The sequence below is a fragment of the Plectropomus leopardus genome, chromosome 15 (assembly GCF_008729295.1).
Source record: "Plectropomus leopardus isolate mb chromosome 15, YSFRI_Pleo_2.0, whole genome shotgun sequence".
In the NCBI taxonomy this organism is placed as follows: Eukaryota; Metazoa; Chordata; class Actinopteri; order Perciformes; family Serranidae; genus Plectropomus; species Plectropomus leopardus.
In genome coordinates, this window is record NC_056477.1 from 26,107,713 (window position 1) to 26,127,873 (window position 20,161).

The window sequence follows — 20,161 nt, forward strand, 5'->3', positions numbered from 1 at the left end:
CACATGGCTTGACCTACAGGCTGTCATGTAAATCGTCAGGAGGAGCCGCACCCAGATCCTTGAGAAATGTATCTAGTCTCTTCCTGTAATTGCATGAGACAAGCTTGGGAAAGGCTAGATATTTGGCAACCATTAGAAAATTCCAAACTTGCACAATGTGGCTTTTGTTAAAGATCATCTTAATGCTGCAATGTCCCTAATTATAATTAGATTCACATTGACAGCTTGCATGGACATGAACGGACAGCCTATCGCACAAGTTTCACTTCGTCTTTTCATCTTCAAGTAAACCCTTTGAAATTTGAGCGAACTGGTTTGATTGCTTTCAAAAACATGGGAGGAAGTTACAGGTTACGAGAAAATTACCTGGAAATGTAGCAAAAAAAGAAAAGAAAAAAAAATCCAACCAAAAAGATTCAAGATAGTAATAAAAAAATATATGGATACACATGTTTATGATAATAATAATAATAATAATAATAATAATAATAATAATAATAATGATAATAATAATAATAATAATAATAATTTAAAATATATTTTTCTATTTCTTCTTTTCTGTTCTTTATTTATTTTAGTAAAATCTTAGAACAATTTACCTCTCGTTTTCTCTTTTTTAAAACAAATTTTTAGGTGATTTTTTTCCTCTAATTTCTCAGAATCTCTTGCCAAGTTGCTCATTGCCTTTTCAGCCATGTTTTCAAAAGAAATCAAACCCATTTTCTACAGTTTTAAAGGTTTAAATGCATGTGAAAGGCGCCTGAAAGCACCACAAGAAAACTAATGATGTTGTGGGTTTCTAAGTGTTAAAATATATAACTAAATGAAACAAAATTAATCTTTTATAAAGTGCTTATTATCTTTATAACCTTGTAACGTCATGGATAATGAGGGGGAGGTTTGCTGCAACTGGATTTAAATGAGAAACTAAAGTGATCAAACCCAAAATGATTAACTCAGATCAATAAAACGACTCACTTTAAAAACTGCCCGACCAGCAAACTTGGACTGTCGATACAGATGACGGGACTGAGGAATGACTCCGAAGCATCAAGGACAAAGGAGGAGACAGCTCCCCCATACGCAGCTCTGCACACTCGCCAAGGCCTGTTTTTGAAGCCACCGTGCCGTTTGCCTAGCAACTCCAGGGACAGGTGGAACACGTCACGTAAACAAAAACACGTCAGGCTGGATGGTTTTCATTTTCCTCATGACTGTTAAGCTTCGAGGAACACATGTTCACACTCTAAGGGCAAAGGCATCCTCTGTGGTAAATAAAATGGAAACCACATCCTCATAAGGACGTGTTTGTGTGTAATCCGAGGTTTTCTATGTTTAATGAATCCAAGTGACGAGTTTATTGTGTTAAATCATTGTTTTGGCTCTTGTCTACGGAAGGCCATTTATGCCAAAAAGTTAAAAGTTATTCACTAAAAATATTCTTGTGCTGACTCAGTCATCTGACTTACTAATTCTGTAGTCAGTGCTGATATGATAACAAACAGAGATGCTCACCGTAAGGATAAGTTCCAAATTTCCCAACTGGGAAATTTTACATGAACACCACTCATTTTGAAACAACAACTTGGAAAGTCGGAGAAGATTTTGGTACACAAGTTGCAACTCTGATGTCATATATGCAGCAATGCGGCAGACAAAAGTAAATGTTTGGTTCGATTCATATTTAATTTTTTTTGCTCGTATTATTTATAATATCCTATAAGGTTGTGATGATTAATTGTTGTCCACACAGAATGACCTATATAAGTTATTTATTAGAATTTATCAGGTAAAGCAATACTTTAGTAATTTTAGGGTATGTACTGGTGCAGTAACAAATCTCGGACAAAATTACTTTAGCCCCTATTATACTGCCTATATACCTATTCAGTGTGGGAATATTGCGCTGTTTTGCCACTGCAGAATGGGGGGATAGAGCGGTATCACAGAAGTAGTAGATAGGGCAAAACAGGACTGCCAGCAGGATGGGCTCATGGGCAGCATGGGTATCTTGTTTTGACAACATTTTATGCGGTCAACCCATCGCAATTTAAAAAATAGCATATTGCCGTTAACTGCTAACTCAAAGAAGAAGACCAGTGGCCATATTGTCCACAATTTGAAAAAAGAAGGCACTTCGTAGCGGCACCATAGCTCCCTGAGTAAAAAGGGTTTATAAAGCTTTTAACTGTTCACCGTATTGTTGAAACGCTCTGAGGAATAAAATCCAATACATCTGCTTTAGCTCACAAACACAAAGTCAGAACGACTTCCCAACCCACGTGACCATCCAAGAAGCACGTAAACGCAGCCTTATTATCTATAAATTTGATAAAATATGTAGAGATGATGTCTTACTTTAAATATTTAGTACATTTTTATGATTACATTTACAAAATTGCAACATTTTTTGACAGAATTGGGCCTCCATACATGTCAATATCCAGTTACACAATAACTTGCTGACCTCTGATTCAACCAGACTGCTTTACCACACCTTCTTGAGTCCATCCAAGTTTTAACTAAGTTCCGGAGGACAATTCCATTAACATCCGCATCATGTTACTCCCAAGGCGGGACCACCCAAAGTGCCTAATCTGGGATAGCAGACATGTCGTCTGAACAATGTCAAGGCAGGTTTGCTTTCTTAGCCTTGACTCTCTGTGCTGCGCCTGTTCCTGTGAGCATCCCCTCACACAGACAGGCCAGGCTTCTTCCAAAGTTAATTACGGCCACAGCTTGCATGGAGGCATATCATTAGCAGTAATTGCACACAGCAACCCACTGCCATGTGCCTCCCTTTTTTTGTCCCAGATTTACGCTACACTGATCCATGAAGGAGCAGTGTTCCCCTCCGCATGCTGCGAAGGGGAACGTGGTGGACTGAGGGGAAGGAGTGATGCAACTCCAGTCCCTCCCTGTGTGAGCATGTGCTCACATCTATCAATCTGGGACTGGGTTTCAAAGAGGGCCGGGTAAAAACAGCACATATGCAGTTCCACATCAACTCCAGGAAATACAGGGATTACTGAGAGGCAGCGTGTTTGTTGTGTAAGCACGTGCATGTGTATAGATGTATGTGTTTTGATATCAACAGTAGGGCAGTTGTTTCCTCCTGCTTGGTTGTGGAACTGGCTGGTACACGTTGGACTGTGAGCTGCACATTTTCAAACTGAAATGGAATTAGCCTGTTTCGTACACAGTCTGGGCAGATGGGCAGATGGCAGATGGCTGAGGCCCACTTTGGAGAGATTCACTTGAAAAGAAGGGCTGCTGCAGTATAGCACCACTCTCCACCTGAGTGGAGATAGAGCTCTTACATAACATCTAGTGGATCTAGTACCACACAGGGTACTCTACGGTGCTCCTACTAATTTAAGAAACCACGTGCAAATAGACAAAACACAAGAAAATGAGGGTAACATCTGCACGGCATTTAAAAAAAATACAGTGAAAAGAAATGGGCTAATTGAGAAGGTATATGGTATATATATTTCAACAAGGGTCCTTATGAACAGTCCAGCTCCAAAAACAATGCCAATGTTTAAATTGTACGTACATTTTTTTTCCAGTGCGACTTGCAGTGTTTCTGTATGTGGTTGTGTTGTCTGTGTTTGCATTTCGTTTTGTTATGCTGCACGTTTTCTTTCTTTGATCATTTGTTTTCTGTAGATGCCATCATTGAGCTCTCAGGGCTGAAGCCACTGGCTCATATTCAAGTGAGTTAAATGCATATTAATGCATGTTTGTATACATACACATTCATGAAAATCCAAATGAATGAATGAATAAAAAAAGGAATCTGATCTCAGCATCACAGATAATACCAGAATATGCATGTAAAAAATGCCCATGGTGAATTAATTGGAGCAGATATTTTCCCCCTCATAGCCAGGGGATCCACAGTGAAAGGCGATGTTGGCTCCACTTCAGTAAAAACTGCCCCCAGCATGATAGATCTCTCCACTGTGGTCACTGCTGTCCTATGTGCAGGTCTCCCAGCAAACACAGCTTCTTTGTTTCACACATCTTGTGCACAAGTGTATGTGTTTATTTGTGTGTGGCACAGCTAGGTTCAGAAAATGCTGCGTGCCTGCGTGCCTTCCTCCCCCAACCCTCACCTGCACAGTGTGCTGGATCGACACTAAGCAACAGCCACTGAGCCAAACACGGACTCAGATGGTGAGGGCTTGCCTGCGGGAAGAACAGACTTAACACAAAGTCGAAAAACCAACACAGCTGTAATAAACACACAGGCAGGACCAGATGGGTTCAACTAAACTGAAAATGATGGCTGTATTTCCACTGCGCTGACACGGACCTTTATATGTGAGTGCGTAAATGTGAATAATGGTCATCTCCGATATGTCACAGCTAGCGAATGTTACATATGATAATGCTTTATAAAGCCATAGACAAGCTGGGAGTCAACTGCGCTTCCAGTCTCATATAGTACAGCGTCATCTCCTTTTCCCTCATAAGGCTTAATTAATCAGTTTTTGTAAAACAATGAATGCTTCTGACATCCAATGTCAAGGTTGCTCCGAAAGTTAAAAAGCAGACTCACTTATTGTCAACCTGGAAGGTGGGAAGAACTCATGAAAGGATTCTTTGATGATGATCAATGATCCAATCAAACCTTTGCAGATACACAGTACTATGATCATTTTGTGCACCAGCTTCACTGAAAGCTCAGATTTACTGTTTCTCAAAGCTAATCTTAGATGTTTCTATCATTGTCCATAACACAACCTCACTGATAGCTTCAAGTTGCTAAAACACAGTCCAAAAACACATTTACCTTCGACAACCATGGGAAATGTTGTATAGTCAGACGTATGTTTTACATTCTAAGGAAAAGGGCCACAAAACACATTTTATCAGAGCTTTCAAAAGAATAGTTTGACATTTAAGAGAGAGTTCGATGAGACGATCGATACCTCTCTTGTATCTGCAGGATAGATATGAAGGTACGGGCGGGACACGGTTAACAGAGCTGTGTGTAACTGAAGATATAGCTTCTTTAGAGGTGCTGGCAGATTTCGTGACCTTTGGACATAGCCAGGCCAGCTGTCTCCCCCTGCTCCCAGTCTTTATGCTGAGCTTAGCTAACCATTTCCTGGCAGTAGCATTACATTTAAGGGACAGATTGGAGAGTGAATCTAAGAGAGATTTTTCATTTTAAAAAGATTTACCCACTGTTCAGAAAGTTACTACCTTGTTTGACTTTGTGAAAAGCTGCAAAATAATGCTGAAATACCTACCTGAACTTTTCATACATAACTACAGTGGCAGTGCAGGCCTTCAACACCCAAACTGGTCTATTCCTAGGTTATCTGTTTACACACGCTTTTTTTTTGTCCAACCTCAGTCCCATCAAACCATTTGCTTTGGTCCAAGGGAAACAGAGTGGAGAGTTCTGAAATGTCTGACAGTAGACACAGTCAGGTCCGAGTTATGAAATGAGAGCAGAAGAGGGGGAGGGGGATCTACAGCTGCGCCTCTATAGCAAAATTATCTGATCAGGAGATAGCCCGACGAGGGTCACCTCACCTTGACCGACCTATCCGCTGAACTGCACACACAAGTTATGCAACCAACATACTTAGCCACTCCTATTTGTGACACAGAGGCTACAAATCAACGCGCATGGCATGGTCACAGCTGAGGAAGAGCCTGGGAGATGGTAAAGAGGGCAGAGAGGAAGGAAGATACAAAGATAGATATAGGAAGAGTGATTCTTACAGGAAATCAACATATAATGGATTATTTTAACCTTGCTCGATTTAGCTGCACCTCTATATAAAGATGCAAAGGCGCAGTCAATAGTACAGTGTGGTATTTCTGATATGAGCTTGTGTGAATTTTAAGGGTTTAGATTGCTTTTAATGGTTTCTGAATCAAACAAGAACAAAGTAGAAGCTCCATTTTAGCAGTCCGGACAGAACAAAACCCAAGTTGTTGCTGAACCGGAGTGAATGCAACAGGATGACCAAGTATATGACTACAGAGAGATCAGAGGACCAGTGGTTCAGTTGCTACCTGATCCAAGGACATTAAATTATAACAGCAATAGTTCATCAATCTGGCAAATAATTGCTTACTTGCAGGGACTTAATGTGAAGATGGATAAACTCACCTGACATAAAAAAATTGCATTTTCGAATCCCCTTCTTTTACTGCATACACGAAATCCAGTGACTGCTTTAAGTGTTGGGCCAATCTTGCAACGCTGGCAGTACTGCAGTGTCAGCAGAAAAGGTTGCTGATTATATAAACCATCTTAGCTAATTGATGAGAAACTTTGGCATAAAGTCTTGCTTCCTGTCTGCCATAGAGCTGTGTTTCGGTTTAAAGAGTCTACTGTTTTAACTGGTGGCTTTCAGCCAAATGTGTCCGCGGTTGCTCGTACTTACCTTCATAAATGGTTGTCGCAGATAATAAACAAATGAATGTGTAAGTAAAACTGAAGACTATTAAGAGGACATATCCTGTTAATAGCTGTCTTCACTACGAGCAACCATGACACATTCTGCTGAGTAACTAGTTTACGATCACTAATCGAACTGAAACACTGGACACCATTGTACATGTTTGTGAAGCTCACCGAATGTTAACATTTGGGTCATGACTCTTCTTAGAGTAACCAACGTTATATTTCATGATAAGGCCACAGGTAGTTGATTGTGTTAATAGATTACCTGTAGGCATCAGCTAAGCAGTGTTAACTCCACAATCAGTTTTTCCTCAAAGCATTAGTTTAACACGATCGTTGGAGCAGCTGTGAACTACACTGGTTCTTCAAAATGTTGTCAAAAGTAACATTACATACAAAGTAAAGGTAAAAGTAGAAAACTGAGCACTCCAAGCTGGCACTGAAACGTGCATATTGTTGGGAAACACCATCAGAGTAATGGCGACACTTTCAGTACTTTTTTTTAATCACACTTCCAGAAAATGGGGACATTGAAGGAGACTAAAACAAGAATGCAACAGAGGCTGAAATATCCTGACTTTTAGTCCCTAAAACACTGGCTCCTACATTTTCCATTTCATAATGCAACTGGATGGCATCTTTCATTAGAGTGCTTCCTGGCACTCATTTATTTTAAGCTCCACACCAACAACTCTCAGGCTTTCAGTCAAAAACATGAAGTCACAAGCTAAATTCAAAGTAGCCCGAATGACATCATTGGGGTCATTTTTTCTTATTTTGGTGAGCTCGCTCCAGAGTAACAAACAACATTATACAACTTTTTAAAAGAAGTATTTATGAGGAGTTAACTGTGGTATGAGATTAAGTTGCATTTTGCCAATTTTACACATTTCCTCATTTAGAAAATTGGTTAATTGTACCTTTAAAAAGGCTTAAAAACCTGAATATGATAGGCCATACTTCCCCTTCAGCAGTTTAATCATTAACCCTTTGAAACCTGGACTGACAGCAGTTTTCTTGTGCTGATCCTTTGAAACCTGAGTAAATTGCTTTGATTACTTTCTAAAACATGAAAAAAAATGCAATAGCCAACTTGGCAAGAAATGTCCCACAAATTGCAATAGATTCGTAAGAGAAAAATTACCTTTTTGAAAAAAAAAGGATTATTACAAAATTAACCAAAAAAGGGGGAAAGTATCCAGAAAACTTTATTCATAATTAGAATTTTATTTTTAAAATTATGCTGCAGAAAATATATAATAAACCATACAAAATAAATAAATTTTCTTCAGCACTGCTTTGGGGTCATTTTCTTGTTTGTTTTTGTTATACTTTTTTTTGCTAAATTATTTTACTAATTTTTTTGCTAATTTTTGGGCCGTGTCTTGTTCATTTGCTCATATCCTTTTCCCCATGTTTCTGAAAAAAAAAAAAATCAAACCCGGTTGCTCAGGTTTCAAAAGGTTAAAAGCAACAAACCAGATATGGACACCAATAACCTGAGCTACCACAGCATGACTCTCGTCATCAAAGACCCGTCCACAACAGCCCAGTATTGCTTTATATTTTATTTTATGTACAGTACATGTAAAAAAAGAAAACAAAAAAGTAGCCAATTAACATTGACCAACGTGGGCAACAGTAGATAGCCATGTTGCTCACACACGGGAAAATCCTGACAACCCTCTCAGGCATACAGAACATTTAGACTCTCCCACTCCTCCTCGCTGTGTAAGGCTGCCTGGAAACTAGCCGGGCTTGACGGCAAGCGGTCAAACCGCCGATTATCAACCTGGTAGGAGTGCATCACCTGCTCCCCCTAATAAACACACTCCTCTCACTGACAACCAGGGAGCTAGTTTTCAGCCACGATGTGAACAAAGTGTTCCCAGACAGGCGGAAGGGAGACGGGCTGGTTGGCTGAGCGTGACTGTGTGCAATCTTCGGTACGTTTTTTTTAATACAGACCGGGGCTGAGCTCGACAGCCTCTTGTCTTCACAGCCCCCCCCCCCCCCCATTCCAACAGTGCTGCTTTCCACACAAAAGGTCACTAAAGGTCAGTGTTGCAGTCTGCTTTAGCCAGATGACTCAATAACTGCAAGCTCTGACTAGTAGCGAGCTTTTCTTCAGCACGCTCAGCAGTTGAATTCACAGTATTCTTACAGCATGTCTTTTTTTTCTTTTTCTCTCTCCCAAAAGTCACTCGTAAAGCTTTAACTGATAATGCATAGGGGGGCTTTGACACATTTGTTCACCCATGTTTCTCCAGTGGAAATGTTTTTGTAGTGTGTGTGTGTGTGGCAGATAAGCTGAGAGAGAAACGCACCCAAATGCGAGAATACAGTGTACACAACCATCCGTGTCTGGTGTCCCCAAAATCATATAATACATTTTTTTTTTTTTTTTTTGTATCTCCAAGGCCATGGATAGTCAACCACAAAGACTTCTGAACTCCCCTGCTGCCTATCAGGGCTGTATCTCGCAAAATTTTAGACAGTGAGCTTACAGCAGGCCACCAAGGTACAGATAAAGTGCTTTTTTTTTCTTAAACGTGACGCTTTAAATAATTAAAGTGATGTAAAAATGGTTCTCAGGAAAAAACAGAAGAGTTGGAGGGGAAGGGGAGGGGAAAGTTCGCTGACATCTAGAAGTTAAAAATGAAATGGAAGAGAGACACAACTGGAGAGGAATAGAGTTCAGTATAAATACATCCACAAATCCAAACTAACGTCGCAGAAAGGCTACGAGGATGGAACACTGATCGCTAGAAGAGCTGGAACACTCACTACTGTCTCTGGATGGAGCCGCTCACATTTTCAGAAGAGGATAAGACTTTTTAAACCGTGGTCAATCGGCTCGTGTCCAGGAGGAGGAGGAGGAGGAGGAGGAGGAGGGGCGGGGGGTTCCTTTGAAGACGCCACCGGCTTCCTCTGGTTGGACCTCGCAGTGATCAGCGGCGAGGACCGCGATAATGACAGCAGCAGACTGGGAGGCTTTTTGTTTTTGCAAGATTGTAGTCGAAGGGTGGATCATAATAAACCATTACAGATAATAAATACATTTTTGTCCTTGTAGTGTCGTTATTCGGCTCTATTGAAATATGATTAAATCTAGAAAATAAAAAAAAGGAGGAATAGTTCAGTTCATAGCAGACCATGAGTGGCCTTTTTTTTTTCTTTGCTCCCTTATCCAGTCTCAACAACACTCCACCTTGGCGGCCATTTTTCAACCAGCCATGTGAAAAATAAAAAAATAAAACAAAACAACAACAACAAAAAAAAACAAAAAACGGCATATAAATAGTAGCCGTGGCAACCGCACGTACTCCCCTCCTGGGTCTTGATGACACAGTCTGAGAATTCAGAAAAAACTCGGAGACCTCTCTTCAGCCCTCAGCCTCTGCACAAGAGAGAAAAGAAGGGGGGGGGGGGGCACAAAGTAAAGACAATGAGCAAACAAGGCAGGTCATATATCCGGTGCAGAGGATTCTCAACAGTGTACGAGGCTCAGCACCGAGGGAGATGTGGTTCCTCCTCAACATGTCATGTTAGTCATCTGAAGATTATGGAGCGCTCTGAAGTGAACGTCAGCTACTTTCCAGCCTGCTAGAAACCTCTGTGTCGCTGACAGAGCAAGAAAAACGCTTCCTTTATGAGCTCTGGAAAAAACACCAAATATAGGCTCGCCTTAACTCCTTACTGTGGATATTCTCAACTACAACCAACCTCTTCTTGGCATCTGAGCCCATAACAGAGTAAACACAAGGGCTGGGAGCAGCCTGTCTGTCTGTCGTATCACTCAAAAGACAACATTTAACCTCTGAGTGTGTGGTGAGTTTCAATGCTTTGGCTACACAATGAAAATGCAGTCGTAATCCAGGGGGAAGAGCCGGGCATAGCCACACATGACAGTTTATTTTTAAGATATGCACTTGCAGTAGGGCTGGGTATCTTTAAAAAAATACTATACCAATACCAGTATTCTGAAAGTGATGTGGATGCCAACAGGGTACTTAAAGTTAGAGTCCTTTTTTTTGATTCAGTAACCGTCATGTGAGCGGAAGCGTTCAGTTGTGCAGAATGCCACCAGACGCCACACGCATGTAGTACAATTATAACTTCAAATACACCGTGCTTAACTTCATCACACAGACTGTACACAGACTGCAGCTGCTGTGGTAGTGAGCCAATCACATGTAGGGTTTGATATTATTGTTTGTTTGTTTGTTTTTTTACCAGTGCTAAAACAAAACTTTTAATATAATACCAAACACCTAAAACCGTGCTTGAACCGATCAATTACATTTTTAAAAAATGGCTTTTCTACTGGAAATGCAAATTTAAACTTGAAACTGAATATATCAGGCCTAACTCTGAACTATTTTAAGTGTACTTAATATCAATAAATACAAAACACTATTAATTAATAATAGTTAATAGGAATAATAATTTAACACTAGATAACAGTTACAGTACTAAAAACAGCTAATATTCTTAGTTGGGATCAATAGTTGTCTCCCTATCTCAGGAGAGACTCAACAGCCAAATATTTCTCCATTATCTGTTAGAGTTGCTGACATTGTAACTGCAATGAGAAAATCTGGAGACCTTCAGCATAGCTCGCCAACTTTGGGCCCATTTTAATCAGCCTGTGATGAGTAAAACACTTGAACTTGACCTGAAGTGTTACAGCACTTATTCACTGACAAACAGCCTCAACTGTACCCACACTGCATGGCTGTGTTTCATACTCTCTGCTCTGGTCGCAGCAGCCTCACTGTCAACGTAACCGTCACACACACACACACACACACACACACACCGATGTTTACTTTCTCCCTCTATCGCACAATCTGACAACAAAATGAGACACCAAATTCTGCATCGTGATCACGCCCTGTATGTACCGGTAATGTAGGACCTGATGCCATTTCTAATATGGGTTGCAGTAAATCAAAGACAACTTGCAGTGATTGGCTGTGAGCAAATCACTTCAAATATCCTTTTTTCCTAGATCTAGGAGCAAAAAGGATCACATGCAGATATTGCTTGACTGAGGTTTTGATTAGGGATGCACAAAATTAGATTTTTTTTTTTGGCGATATCCTGATAAAAAAACAACAAAAAACCCCATTTGACCATCACCGATATGGATATATCCTTTTTTTTTTTTATCCCAACCTAATTTGAGTGATCATTAGTCTCCTCTGTAGAGGAATTAATATATTATGCATGCTGTTATCGTGATGGGCACGGGCAGATGGAGACATAAAATACAATGCTTTACAACGTATGTAATATTCACTCATTGTGCAAAATAGAAAATATTTCAACTTAGTGATGATGTATTGTACATGTTCACTGTATATATATATATACACACACACACACACATATAAATATTTATAGGATTCCAATTATTCATTTTAAAGCCAATATCTGCAAATACCAATGACTTATCATGCATCCCTAGTTTTGATATTACTGGGTTATTTTGGTCGGTACCTTACAGGTTTTGACTATAGATACTCAGCCCTAACTTGCAGTACCTCATGGTGACAGACACCTTTAAATTATTTTGCATTTCCACTGTATGGTGCCCATGGCTCTACGCAACTTGACTTTGGGTTTTTTATTAGTAATAGCTGGGAATGCTACCTAATCCCTTTTTGGTACCATTCTGGTCACATTTCCAAAAGTGCTGAGTCCATACTGAAAGGTAGAGTAAAAACACTGCCGACCACAGAGGATATCACTGGAATCTTCACTTGTGTGACACAGCAAAGCTGCACGAATTTTTGAAAAGCCAATAGCCCACAAAACTACAAAAAAACGAACCCTGTGCTGCACAATCGACAAAGTGCAGATGTCCCTCTGTTTGGCTGCTGATGACAGGATTCTGTGTGCCTTGGAGATGAGGTCAGGATATTCCGCCGACAATTAGGGAGTACTATCTGCACTCGAAAAACCTGGTCCAAAAAGTGAGTTGAGCTAACCATGCAGTGGAAATGAGCCCTTACTTTCATTGTGCTACTGTATTTGTTGGGTCTCATCACCAAGCTCTTCCTGTTGACAGTAAGCTGTACAGCCTGTGCCCGGATTAAAGCTGGTATTAATGTTTGCTTTTCAGCTTCGAATACAGAAACTCCTTCATGACATAAATATAGCTGGTGTCTTGAGGCTGACACGGCAGAACTAATTATTTGTTTATATAAGCAGGTTGATGCCGAATAATGTTCGATCAGCTCACATTCCCCCAAAAGCTTAATGTGAACATCATCAAAGTACTCATTTTATAAGACATTCAAGAACAGGGCTGGGCAATATGACCTGAAATGTATACACAGTAACGATAACGACACCTTTACAAATACACACCTCCGTCCTTGCACTGAACGCCTTAGTCATTTTATACACTGAGGATTATGACTCTTTGCGTCTACCAAAGCGAGGAACGTTTTGAATAGATGTGAATAACACCTTGATGGCGTCTCGTTCAGCCTGCAGGTTATTTTAGGGTGTGGAATGTCATTAGGATATCCGGGCTTTACAGTGCTAACATTTCAAGCATATGTCACCCTGACACCTGAGCTGGCGAAATGCAGATTCGCTAAACTCAAATGAGAACTAATCTCTTTTTCAGGGTTGCAGCTTCTAATTTGTAGCTGACACTGACCGGCAATTTCATCGGTTCAACGGTGATGGCATGTGGTCATATCAGCTGTCACTTATCAATGTTAATTCAGTGAGTAACTTGATAACAGGCCTAAATTAAACTTGTCTGTAGTCTGGTTAGAGCTCTCTGCGGGCTGCTGTCTGTGCTCGGCCAAAGCTCATTTGAGAAGAAAGAGAAATGATCTGACTAATGGTGTCCCATAAATTTCAGAAGCCAGAATCTAACAGATATACTTTAATTCACATCATATCAATAATTGAGGCTGACAGCCTGATAGTTTCAAATCCGTAGCTTCATATTTGGATCAAGTAGCTTGAGAAATATGAGGAGACGCCGGCTGATTTTTGTAAACATCAAGATAAATATTTAAGCAAAATGTCATGTTCTCTGCTATACATGTATACTGTGCTTATGTCGGGATGCATTAATTAGACTGCCACTCAAAACTGTTTTTGACTTTTCATCCTTGAGACGTCGAATAATCTCAAGTCTTGAGGTTACTTTTAAATTTTGAATACTGAACCTAAAAAGACTCAGTACAGGATTTGAATAAAGTCAGACTAAAGAAAATTGTTTTTTTTTTTTACTGAGTGCAAATGGAAAACATGCTATCAACTCTCAACTACAACCACAAAGCCTCCAAAGAATAACAGTGTGTCCTATATTAGGTTCAGACTACATCCAAGTTTCATAACGCTTTAGTTACTAATTAGTTTAGTCAGTTTGACGTTGCATTTTATGCATACTGTAAGCCTGATGATTAGAAAGGTGTATTTAGATAATTTCCTAAAAAAAAATGAATTATTATAATTATAGACTGTTGCTTCTTTTTTTCTTGGCCATTCACTCTTCATATTTTATGTCTTTCAGCTGATGGCACATATTGCTCCCTTTTGTAGCTGCAACTTTTTTCCAACAACATCTGCAAATACCATTGTTTTGCTCTGTATTGTTTACTGAACCCCATATGTGCTCACAATAACAACATGGCATTTGCCTTTTTGTGCAAGCTCTTAGATATGTGCCCTTGTTGCTCAGTTTTCTCTGAGTTTAGAAATCAAACATACAGCCACGACTTAGGAGATCAAAAATGTTGCTTTTGGTCAGTTTTCAGTGTATTGCCCAGCCCTATTTCATGTCTTGGAAAGCACAGACACATTTATCTAAAAGAGTAAATGTGATGCAACCACATGTAACATCTAACTGTTGTGAACTAACCTACGTGTCACAGTGGGAAAGCAGCGATGTAATCTCTGGGCCCATGTGTCCTACGGCCTTGGCTGCCTCCAGGATGGCTCTCCGGTACATCCCTTTCTTCTTGCGGTTGAAGCGGGACCTGAAGAGCTCCCTGAACGGTGACAGTTTGGCAACGGACAGCTGGGAAGTGGTGGGCGAACCAAACCACGCCACCTTTGCCTGGGGCCACTGGGCCTCGCAATTAGCTGTCTCCTGTTTGCGGGTACCGCTGATGCTGAGCACCCGCGCTGGCCACCAGGGAAAGCCGTGAATCTTTCCCCACACGATGTCGCCCACCGCTACGGCGTGGCCCTCCTCTGTTACGCACTTTGTCATGCTGCGGGTGTGAAGCCGCACCGTGAGCGGCGGCACTGTCTTGCAGTCTTCCCGTGATGGGACTGAAGATGAGGTTACGGACAGGTCTTCACCTGGGGCTAGGTCGCACAGCTCTGGTGAGGTCCCGTCAGAGCTAAAGGACTTGGACTCATCTAGACTGTCGCTGCTGCAGACCGACAGGCTAGAAGAATCTGCTTTACGCTTACGGAAATTGATGAGGAGGGTGAGGTCGCTGTGGCCGCGCTCCGCTTCCTCTCCCGAACTCCCAGACCACAACTCCAGAGAGTTTTTACCTTCCCCGGAGTCTTCAGAGTGGGGAAGGCAGGGACCGGGCACCCTGGGGCTTCGTCTCCTGTTGCCTCCAACAAGTTCTGCCTCGTACTCGACCATACTCTCCTCGCTCTCCCTCTGCGGGGGTCTCAAATGGATCTTTGGAGAAGGCAAGTCCTGACCCACGGTTGTAAATGGCCTGGTTAATTTGAGTTTGGGAATGGACACGGTGAGGCCAGACCTTGTGGCATCTAAAATGTGCCGTTGCTCCTTGGTGGGATCAGAGGGCGTCTTGCCATTTTCTCCCACGCCATTCTGCGCCAGTTGTTTGGGGCAGAATGGTTTGACTGAACCGTGGACTCTGGCGGGGATCTTCATGACCTCCCCCTTGCCCTGTGGAGTGCTGTAGGAGATCTTTATGACGGGACTGTGGGGGATAACATCACCCATGGGGAACTTCTCCCCTTCAGAGTCTCCCCTTTTGTCCTTCCTGAGGCGCTTGCTGTCAAGGCTTGTGCCATTTTCACGTCTCTTAGTGTCCTTGGTTGAAACTACGTCCTCTTTTCTCGACAGCTTTGAGGGGATATCCTTGTCATCACCGTCGTCGTCGCTGTGTAGTGCATTCTCTTTTCTAGAAGTCTTAGTGTTGCTCATGCCGTCTTTGCTGTCCTCATCACTATTCAGTGTGTTCTTGCACTTTTCACACAGTACCTGCCGTGGCCGCAGACGGATAGTGCTCATGGTCATGCGGCCAGGCTCTCTCGTCCGCCTCTTCTTTCTCTTGATTGGTCGCGGAGGGGGCTGAGGTACCCATTGGCTGTAGCTGTGGCGCACCCATAAGGGCTGAGGGAAGGGGGCTCCTTCAAAATAAGGAGGGTAAGGAGTCTGTCCAGCTGGCACTGGTGTGGGTACGGGGCAGGGGAGAGGTGCAGTAGGTATGCTGCTTTCTGGGAGAGTGTTTTCATCCTTTGGTCTATGTGAAGTCTGGCTGGGAGATTTGGAAACCGGCTCCTCACTCAGAACTTCTGGGATTTCACAAGCCGGTGTAGATATCGGGCAGTCCCCTGGTTTTGCTGTGAAATCTGGTAGACAGAATAGCCCAGTCCTGAAATCAAGAACAGAAAAAATACAAATGAATAACTGTGTGTCTCATTCAGCTTCATTAGAGTGAAGTGACATTCATAAAAGCCAACACAAACATTCTTGTTACATATGACAAGCATTTCTTGAATTTTTTAGTTAAGCAATTTCCTCCACTGTAACGCTATGCTTGTATTTCACCATGTCAGATGACTTAAAGGGATAGATCAGTTTTTTTTAAGTGGGGCTGTCCACTACTTATCCATAGTCAGAGTATTACATCTGATGGATGGTGAACAGCACGCCGAGTTTGGTGAAGCAGGCACGAGTACTTACACAGAAGCTAAGCAATGTACTGCTGAATATAGGGGCAACAGAAAACATATTTTAGTCACCTTAAAAAAATCAATAACCGTTTAATTTTTAACTATAATTGGAATATTTTCCTTTACCTTGCCATCAGACACTTAGAAACCAGGAAAGCTGTCATCTATGCTGTCTTCAAAGCCACCACACTGCTTTAACAAAAACAAAAATTGTGCCTCACAGAACACAGGAGTTGCTGGTCTACCGCTGCCTCAATCAGTTACTAGTTAATTTAGTTAGTTAGTGTTATGTGCAGTTTATGCTTTCTGTCGTGTCAATGGCTCAAGCTTCATGTGCCAAAAAAGGACATAATTAGCCCTTTGGCGTCTAGTGCAAAGGCTCCAAAAGTTGTCGTGGAGCTTGGTCATGTACCACTTACATTTTTGTAACTTGGCACCTACTGCACGCACAGCGCTTTTCAGTTCAACAGAGACACCTTTGAAGGAGGACTGCCCGAGCAGGTTCGCCGTTACAATAAAAAGGCCATAAAGTATTGGAAAGAAATAACCTATCACACTTACTCTGGGGTGTGGCTGAATATGAGAGATTACTGTAAAAGCTAAAATAATAGCTTCATGGAAAGAGTGGTGACCCCATGGGTTACAAAGTCATATAAAATCATTTCGACTTTGAGGTAAGCATAATTACAGTATACAAATGCAATGTTTGGCTGAATGTTGGTATTTACTACTTTAGCAGCCTACTTTTCTGGTACATTCTTCCAGTAACACTCCTTGTCTTGTTGCATATCAACAGAAAATATGTTATATGTACACCGCCCAGCATTTCGAAGCACACTGCAATTAACTACGCATTGAGCATAAGCAGCCCTGCTCATGCCTGTAGCTCGCGTGCCATCCTTGCAGACGCCACAGTGTCTTGTACTAGAATGAACACAGATTTACTCTGTGACTTAAGTGTTTCAAACGTTTAGCTCAGAGTCACCAATATCAAACAATCTAGTAGCTTTGATGAGAGCATAGATAATGGCTCAAGTTTGCTGTCTGTGAGGCAAGGCAAACAGGTGGAAGTATTCTAAATGCAGCACAACTAATACTGATTTTTTAAAGTGGCTAAAATATGTTTTGCTTCTCCCCTTACACACAGCAGTGCATTGCTTAACTTTCGAGGCTGATCTCCTGCCTGCTGCTCCAAACTGGGGTGTGCTGACCGGCGTCCACTATAGGTGATACACTGACTATGGAAAGGAACAAACCCACTTTGATAAAAGCAAACTATCCCTTTAAGGCCAGTGGGACAGCACAAATCAAATACGTTGCTGTTTCAATTAAGCTAAGAGAAGAAAAAAAGCAAACACAGCTGTTCAAGCATTCCTTATGAGTGGCCTATCCTAGGCTTTTAACAGGAAAACCTATTTTATCGTTTTGCTTTACTTTGACTGGGCACACTGACACCAGTCTGCCTATCACCTGTATGCTGAAAATTCTTTACGTGTGGGGGTTGGGGTCCGTAAGCAGCCAGGCGGTTATCTGCGCTGCTGCCTTTAGGCCACAAAAATGAAGCAATAGTATCACTGACTCTCTTTGACACATTTTATGTGCTCTTTTTGGTACTCTAGGACAAGCAAACATGTCCAAAGAAGGCCCAACTGCCAAGGAGTCTTTGAGAGGTGGCTGGCAGGCAACAGTAACATGGCTGTGCTGCTTTAGTCAGGAGACAGCAGACAAAGAGACTACAGGATGCCCAGGAACCCCCCCTCCCCAACATCTGACTGAACAAAAACAATCCCATGAATCACTCGGGATTCAGAGATGTAGGGAAGGAGCCAGGAGATTTCAGTTTGTTTTTGCATCCGTGTCTATTCGGGGCTTATGTGTGGTGAGATTATTAATTAGTGCACATTTGGGGAGCCTGTTTTCCTCCCCTGGAGAAGTAACTGGCAGGCACCTCCGAATAATAGTCTCTTGGTGCGGTTTGTTCCTCTCACCTTTTTATATGTGCCCTAAAGCAGCTGAATATTAGCCTTCACTGTGATTGACACGCCACAAACAGGGCTGCCAGTGACAGGGAACAGGCAGTGCTGGCAGTTAAGCACAGTACAAGGACACAGCATATGACCAGCCATGATTCACCGCACTGTTGCCATTTCACGTTGTGTACAGTGAAACTAGACGCCAAGATCTGCCTGAATGATAGGTCTAGATGATGACATTATAAAAAAACCTGTGGGAAACAATGGCAGGAAATGTATTTCCATGAGCTGAAAAGGAAGAAGAAGTCAAATTTTGTCAGTGACAAGGCCTAAAATATAGGCCTATTTTGAGTTATTCCAAGGCCTGCCTTTTCCCATTTGGGAGGGTTATTTTCAGGACAGCTTGAGCTCTCACATGAAAAACCATCTAAGCATACTAAGGGGCAAAGCTAGTCAGATTCTGATTCTGCTGCTCTATAAATAGTCTAAAGCCAGTGGCTTTTAAGGTGCACAGCACCAGGAGCAACACAAGGCTTATACATGTGACACAAGCTGATAAGACATTACACTGATACATGTCAGATTTTACCTTTATGGTTTTCTCAGTTGAACAGGATTGTGTTTTAACAGACTAGAGTGGGCCTTCACTTACCAAACACAAAACCTAAGATCAGATCCTCTCTTGATCTGAACAGAACCAGCATGAAAGAAAAAGCATTACAGTTGTGATTTATCATATCCCACATGTATCATTATTGCCATTTTCCATTGTTTCTGCAGATCAAAAAACACTGCCTATGAAGGGCCATCTCTCAGGACTGCAAATGTATTTCAGATTATTTGAATTGAAACATCACTTCAGAAAAGTAATACACAGTGCAATACTATCTGTATGTATAAACACATCAAAATATAGCTAATACACAGAACATTGTTCAGGCAGGGCCTACCATTCTACTGAATACGTTTTAGCTGCTCTGTATTTGATTAGGCTAACAATAAGCTATAGATGAACCCACTGACATTAGTCATTGTTCAAAAATAGTCATAAACAATATCTCTACCCAAGGGTCCTGTCTTGGCATACACTACGTCTCCGTATTAAAATAACATGTTTAAATACCTTTTTATGGGGTTAAAATTAAAAGAGTTTGCTATTAGCCGACAAGCTAGCAGATAGCTTCCCTGTCAGCTACAATAACCTACGAGTCTTTTGTATGGGGGCCTAGTTAGCTTAACAGCTAGCTAACAGCTAACTAGCTAGCTTCGACTCGTTAGCATCAAAGGTAGATTAGCCGTTACCTGAGTTTAGCAAATTAATTTCAAAGACAAATGTATAAAGATAATAACCGAAATAACACTCACTTTTTGTTGCAGTCAAGTAATATCCCCGTGTAGCTCCTTTCTCGGTAGGTCAGCGTCACCACCAGTGTATCGTTAACTATTTGATCGATAGTGACAGGTACCCGAGAGCCGGCCCGCAGCTCCTCGGCCACAGCCTCCATGTTTCCCGGCGTGAAGTGTCCGGCTCGGCGGTGCTCGATCCCGGCCAAGGGAGCCACGGTCGCGTCGGCTAAAGATCCGTCTCGCCTTCGCTATTGGAGCAGGAGGCTACACCAGGGCATAAAATGACGCCATCACCCCCACCAAGTCAATTACAACAGTACTGCCACCGCTGACATCACGCTCCCTGTGCTAGAGGAGCAAAAATCTCTCAAGACAAGGCCTACCCTCCCTCTGTCTCACTTTGACTTGTTTGATGCCATTCGTGAGTAGCGACTTTTAGCTCGGGGATGCCTCCGTTTCCAATCCAAACGTAAATCACCAT

General features: G+C 41.8%; 1 protein-coding gene across 1 annotated transcript; it reads right to left on the reverse strand.

Moving 5' to 3' along the window:
* Positions 1-7,989: 7,989 nt before the first annotated feature.
* pwwp2b (PWWP domain containing 2B) lies at positions 7,990-20,081 on the reverse strand. The gene is made up of 3 exons (XM_042502333.1): positions 19,699-20,081; positions 14,335-16,059; positions 7,990-9,836 (listed from the first exon to the last, which is right to left on the reverse strand). The coding sequence occupies exons 1-3, from the start codon at positions 19,836-19,838 to the stop codon at positions 9,830-9,832; spliced, it is 1,872 nt and encodes a 623-aa protein (XP_042358267.1). The 5' UTR covers positions 19,839-20,081; the 3' UTR covers positions 7,990-9,829.
* Between the last annotated feature and the right edge of the window lie 80 nt (positions 20,082-20,161).